Here is a 6,372-nt window from a genome sequence, read left to right as displayed (position 1 = left end):
AGTGATTATCGGCCCATCACCCTCCTTAACAGTGATATGAATATCTTCACTCGCCTTTTGGCGGCACGACTTAAAAATGTTGCCCAATATTTTGTGTCGCCAGACCAAGCATCTTTAGGAGGGGATAATAATATCCGCACGGCTTTATGCCGCTACAGGGATATGATCGCCGTTACCCAGGCACAACGCCTCTCTGGGGCACTTACGTCTTTGGACTTTAGTCAAGCTTTTGATAGGGTTGACCATTCGTTCCTTACGGCCGTTCTCCACCATATGGGTTTCCCAGCCGCCGTTATCACGGTAGTGATGCGCCTTCTGCGGGGCGCCTCATCCAGGATTATGTACAATCATGCTCAAAAGTATCCAAATTACCTGAATTGCATTTCGCCTGATTCGCATGCAACCCACATAACGCAGCTGTCTAGCAGGTCCTCTAATCGGTCCTTGGTACAGTCGTTTGACTATTGAAAATGGCTCCAACAAGTCACCACTAGAAAACTCGGCTCTATATCGCAATAACTCAAGATGTAAAGTAATACCATGATACCACATATATCAGGGAACACCTTATCACAGATAAGACTGTCCTTAAGGCTTGTAAGCTCACATTTATTGCAATAAATGACATACCTGAAATGTTACCACTCTCATTATTACGTAGTAAGTTCGTCGTATTCATGATTTCCTATTCAAAGTAACATACCGTACTTGTTATTTAACACAAAATGACATTAAAAATTAAGTAATTCACGAGCAGCTAGTTGAGAATATGTATGAACTTCCAATGACACGACGAACCGTCTCGTTCTGCATATGGATTCAAACCCAGGTCATGCAGACTAAGATTTCGTGACTGACGAAAACTAGCAGTCATTCATGACTAGGCATACAGAGAGTGATATACCTCGAATTTAGACAGTATCAATTAGCAAATATCAACTTTAAATTACATAACGTAAACATTTTTAACGGACGCGAATTCCTACCCAGCATGTTAAATATTGCTTCTTCACAAGTAACTTACTTGAAACGCCGTGAGGTAAAGCTTCGTGTTGGACAGGGATTCGAACCCAGGAACTAATCGGATTGTTATCGAAGCTCAATCAACTGTGACATATCGGATATTCTCGGCAGTAGCTAGATGTTTTAATGGAAATGACGAGACGAAACATTGTTTTTTTCCATCCCAGGACTCCAACCCGGAACCTTTCGCTGTTATATTCTAAAGAAAACGAACGTTAAATATGGGTTTGTTACATCAGCAGCGACATGTGAGCATGTTTGAACTAGAAATAATATGACGAAGAGTTCAGTGCTGACTGGGAATCGAACCCCACAAATATCGTTGTTGACTACACACAAAGAGACGTCATCTACCGAATTGTTTCTCCACTCGGAATAACATCCTTGAACTTACAGTGATCTCTCAAATAGTTGTGTGTCTGACTGAGAGTGAAAAACGTCAGATATCGTTAGTGTTGACAACGAATGAAAATGCATTAAAAATCAAAATTATTATCCACCAGCAGATAGGTGTTCTCATGCTAGAGCTTTTTAATACATAATGAAAACTTTAGTGCCGGGCCAGCATTCGAACCCATTCACGCGCAACATGTGGAGATGAGGAATCTGCAGTTTTGAACAAACAACAAATTGTAGTCGAGCTGTATTGTCACGAAGCGATCAAATTCCGCGTTGAGGGCGGTCTGAGTTGCATTCCCGTTGCATTATTATCCGTAAATGAGTTGTGCAGCAGAGGAGTTGGTGGTCCGTTGGATTGATGTTGGGTTCCTGTGCTGCTGGTCTGGGTTCGATTCCAACTGCTACCGACGATTTGTAATAGGGATAGATAGATTCTATTCTCTTCTGGTTACGCAAAGTGAAGAAGATATAATGGCATTGTGATCTGAAATTCACATTAAACATGATATTCCTTCTCTACCATGTAGACGTTTGGTTGAACCACAATAAGTCAGGATTGGCGAAATGTTGGAACTCTATCACCAGTAACCTTTCTTATACTAATTATTTATTTCTAATAACGAAACAAACGCTATGTAGGGTCACAGGACCCTTATTCCATCTTTTATTTGAGCTTCTGTATGTCGATAGAATTGTTTCTGAACTGGGAATGCAACTCAGACCGCCCTTAACGCGGAATTTGATCGCTTCGTGACAATACAGCTCGACTACAATTTGTTGTTTGTTCAAAACTGCAGATTCCTCATCTCCACATGTTGCGCGTGAATGGGTTCGAATGCTGGCCCGGCACTAAAGTTTTCATTATGTATTAAAAAGCTCTAGCATGAGAACACCTATCTGCTGGTGGATAATAATTTTGATTTTTAATGCATTTTCATTCGTTGTCAACACTAACGATATCTGACGTTTTTCACTCTCAGTCAGACACACAACTATTTGAGAGATCACTGTAAGTTCAAGGATGTTATTCCGAGTGGAGAAACAATTCGGTAGATGACGTCTCTTTGTGTGTAGTCAACAACGATATTTGTGGGGTTCGATTCCCAGTCAGCACTGAACTCTTCGTCATATTATTTCTAGTTCAAACATGCTCACATGTCGCTGCTGATGTAACAAACCCATATTTAACGTTCGTTTTCTTTAGAATATAACAGCGAAAGGTTCCGGGTTGGAGTCCTGGGATGGAAAAAAACAATGTTTCGTCTCGTCATTTCCATTAAAACATCTAGCTACTGCCGAGAATATCCGATATGTCACAGTTGATTGAGCTTCGATAACAATCCGATTAGTTCCTGGGTTCGAATCCCTGTCCAACACGAAGCTTTACCTCACGGCGTTTCAAGTAAGTTACTTGTGAAGAAGCAATATTTAACATGCTGGGTAGGAATTCGCGTCCGTTAAAAATGTTTACGTTATGTAATTTAAAGTTGATATTTGCTAATTGATACTGTCTAAATTCGAGGTATATCACTCTCTGTATGCCTAGTCATGAATGACTGCTAGTTTTCGTCAGTCACGAAATCTTAGTCTGCATGACCTGGGTTTGAATCCATATGCAGAACGAGACGGTTCGTCGTGTCATTGGAAGTTCATACATATTCTCAACTAGCTGCTCGTGAATTACTTAATTTTTAATGTCATTTTGTGTTAAATAACAAGTACGGTATGTTACTTTGAATAGGAAATCATGAATACGACGAACTTACTACGTAATAATGAGAGTGGTAACATTTCAGGTATGTCATTTATTGCAATAAATGTGAGCTTACAAGCCTTAAGGACAGTCTTATCTGTGATAAGGTGTTCCCTGATATATGTGGTATCATGGTATTACTTTACATCTTGAGTTATTGCGATATAGAGCCGAGTTTTCTAGTGGTGACTTGTTGGAGCCATTTTCAATAGTCAAACGACTGTACCAAGGACCGATTAGAGGACCTGCTAGACAGCTGCGTTATGTGGGTTGCATGCGAATCAGGCGAAATGCAATTCAGGTCGTTCGGATACTTTTGAGCATGATTGTACAATGGCAGACTCACTCCTCCGATAAAAATAGCTCGATCCGTACGTCAAGGTTGCCCTCTATCAACGATTTTGTACGCCTTTTAGAATCCTTGCTATGTGGACTAAGACAACGTTTCGTAGTGTTGTCCATAGATCGCTACCGATTCTGTTGCACGGCCTATGCTGACGATGTAGTCATCTGTTTACGTAATTCCGACGACGTTCGAGCTGTTATGACGTGGGTAGCGACTTATGGTGAGGCGTCGGATAGCGCTTTAAACGTACGTAAGTCACAAGTTATGTTCATTGGCACGGGACTTCCCGTGGAGTGTGTTACACCTCTCACCACCGTTGATACCATTCGCTGTTTGGGAATAGATTTTTCATCTGATGTCCGGCGTTCAGCCACCATCAACTGCCGACGTCTCCTTTTAATGATCAGAGCAGGTATTATGGGCCATCGCCTTCGCTCCCTAGACATTCTCCAACGAACCCGATATGTCAATATATGTATCGCATCCCGAGTTTCCCATGTAGTACATGTTCTACCTTTCCCGCTTACTGTGGCACGTCGCATGTTGGCAGCGATGGCATCTTTCGTCAGCTCTGGGCTGTTGTTCAAAGTTAACTATGCAACCCTTACTCTTCCCCGTGAACGAGGTGGGATAGGTCTGTTTCACGTGCCGGATAGAGCTTGCGCCCTTTTTGTTAGCTCCCAGATGACGGTATGGACACGTTGCCCTACGAGCCTCACTGGTCCCCTCCTGTCGGCATATACGCCGGTCTCACTGTCAGCCCCAGTGATGATCTCGGATGTTCCGGACCAGTTCCATTATATAAGATACTTCTTTCTTGAACTCAGTTATCTACGCCTCACCTTACCAAGACAGCTTTTACTCAAGACAAAGGCAGTACACAATGTCCTCCAATTAGGTCGTCCATCTATCTCGATTGAACAAAAGTTCCCCCAGGTTGACTGGCGTCATGTATGGCGCGCGGTGTTCGCCTGTTACCTTGACACTAATGTTCAATCTGTCTGGTACATAACTGTCAATGGTAAGCATATCAACCAATCTCGCCTTCATCGTATCCATCTCGCCCAATCACCCCTATGTTCCAGGTGTGGAGTGTCAGACAATGACGAACATCGGTTTGTTTGCGGACCGGCGGCGGAGGTTTGGCAATTGATTCGTCGTATTGTGGCTTTTCTAACGTGGGACATTCACTACCTATTTGGACAAACTGTAGACTCTGTACTCGATTTTTGGACATACCTCAATGGCCGTCATTATGTTGTTGTCCGTCACCCAAAATACAGACAATTTTTCTCGAACTTCCTTTGGAGTGTTTTCCATGACCCGCCTCGCAGCTGGAATGTGTTAAGCCAAGAGAGAAGAAGGTTTCCTGTTTGAACCAATGAACATTTCTGAACAACTGAACGGAACACATCAATTTCGAGAAGACGTGACTCAGCATATTACCAGCGGGGCGTAGACGGCCTCTGATCAACTACACAACAAAAATAAAGAAAAAAAAATAAATAAAAATAAAAATAAATTTCAGAAAAAGGAAGATTTTGTTTTGTTTGTAAGGATAGCCCTAACCTTGATTTCCCATATTTCCCCTGGTATATAGGCAGCTCTCTGAGGTAGGTTTAGTCAGGAGCCAATACCTGAAGTGGAACAGTTTTTTTTGTTATTGGATGAAAATTGGCGGTGGCACTTGGTTTTTTTTAAGTTCCATTTTCCTAAGGGGCTTTAAAATAAGAGAGAAAAAAAGCGGTAAAAATCAAAAAAGTAAAAAAAGATGGATAGAGCGTCTGCCATGTAAGCAGGAGATCCCGGGTTCGAGTCCCGGTCGGGATACACATTTTCAACATGTCTCCAATGAAGTATATCAACGACTGTTTGCAGCTAGGGTGTCCATTTACTTATCGTTTCAAAAATTGATGTGGCTATTCTTTAGCACATTATGGTGTTCCGTTTCAGTAGCCAGTATCTGAGAACTGCAGACTTCATCAAATTCTTCCCTCTGTTCAGCAGATAGAAATGTTTGTTTTTTTGTAAACATCAAGTGGATGGTGCTGTGTAATGGAGGCAGACGCTATTGTAGCTCGGTAGAGTTGGTACTTAGAAAATGCCAAACTGATGAGACGTTTCTCCGTCCTTACAAGTCAGTGCACGTTGCTTGTTACAGCCCTTGCAGTGGCTTGTAGCTCGCGCAGCATAGGCTGGCCAGTCAGTGATGCTAATCCGCTGCAGCTGAGTTGGAAAGTACTTCACGCATTAAGCGCTGCTACTCATTACGAGCAAGTATTGGTTGCAGCAATTCGTGTAGCCAGTGGGGGGGAAGAGGAGGCTGATGAGAGAGTGAGCTTCCACCACAATGTCATCGCAGGCTTCACCAGACGCCACAAGTGAAGAGAATTTTTTTTTTTTATGGTTGTTGCAGCACTTCGAGTGGCCGCTAGCGCGCGCGGCGGAGGCGGGCGAGGCGGTGACTCTGACGCTGCTGCAGCACAGCCGCTACTTCGGCCGCGAGCGCGCGCTCGGCGCCTACAGCCTGCTGCTGCAGCAGGTGCTGCGCGACGGCCGCCTCGCGCTCTGCGACACCATGCTCGACTCCAACAACAAGCCGCTGCCCGTGAGTACATTCAACCACTCTAATAGTACTTCAGCAATTCAGCTATGCGTTTCGAGAGACAATGACGTTTCAGCATCTGCTATTAAGTTCGCGCCAACCGGCGACGTTATTGTGTTTAGTGTAGTGTGTGTGCGTGTGTGTGTGTGTGTGTGTGTGTGTGTGTGTGTGTGTGTGGCCTGACAGCAAATGAGTCGTAGCTGTCAAGCAACTTCCACGCCAACCGCCAGCGGCGCTGTGTTTCAT

At 43.6% G+C, this 6,372-nt stretch overlaps 1 protein-coding gene across 1 annotated transcript in view; it reads left to right on the top strand.

Annotated features, from left to right (window-relative positions):
- Positions 1-5,633: 5,633 nt before the first annotated feature.
- LOC126195117 (otoferlin-like) overlaps positions 5,634-6,372 on the top strand; it is a 376,779-nt gene continuing 376,040 nt past the window's right edge. Inside the window, exons 1-2 of the mRNA XM_049933641.1 lie at positions 5,634-5,759; positions 5,938-6,129. Of these exons, the coding sequence (XP_049789598.1) occupies positions 5,634-5,759; positions 5,938-6,129 (318 nt within the window). The remainder of the gene's footprint in view (positions 5,760-5,937; positions 6,130-6,372) is intronic.

The sequence above is a fragment of the Schistocerca nitens genome, chromosome 1 (assembly GCF_023898315.1).
Source record: "Schistocerca nitens isolate TAMUIC-IGC-003100 chromosome 1, iqSchNite1.1, whole genome shotgun sequence".
NCBI classification, from domain to species: domain Eukaryota; kingdom Metazoa; phylum Arthropoda; class Insecta; order Orthoptera; family Acrididae; genus Schistocerca; species Schistocerca nitens.
This window is presented reverse-complemented; position numbering and strand designations above follow the sequence as displayed.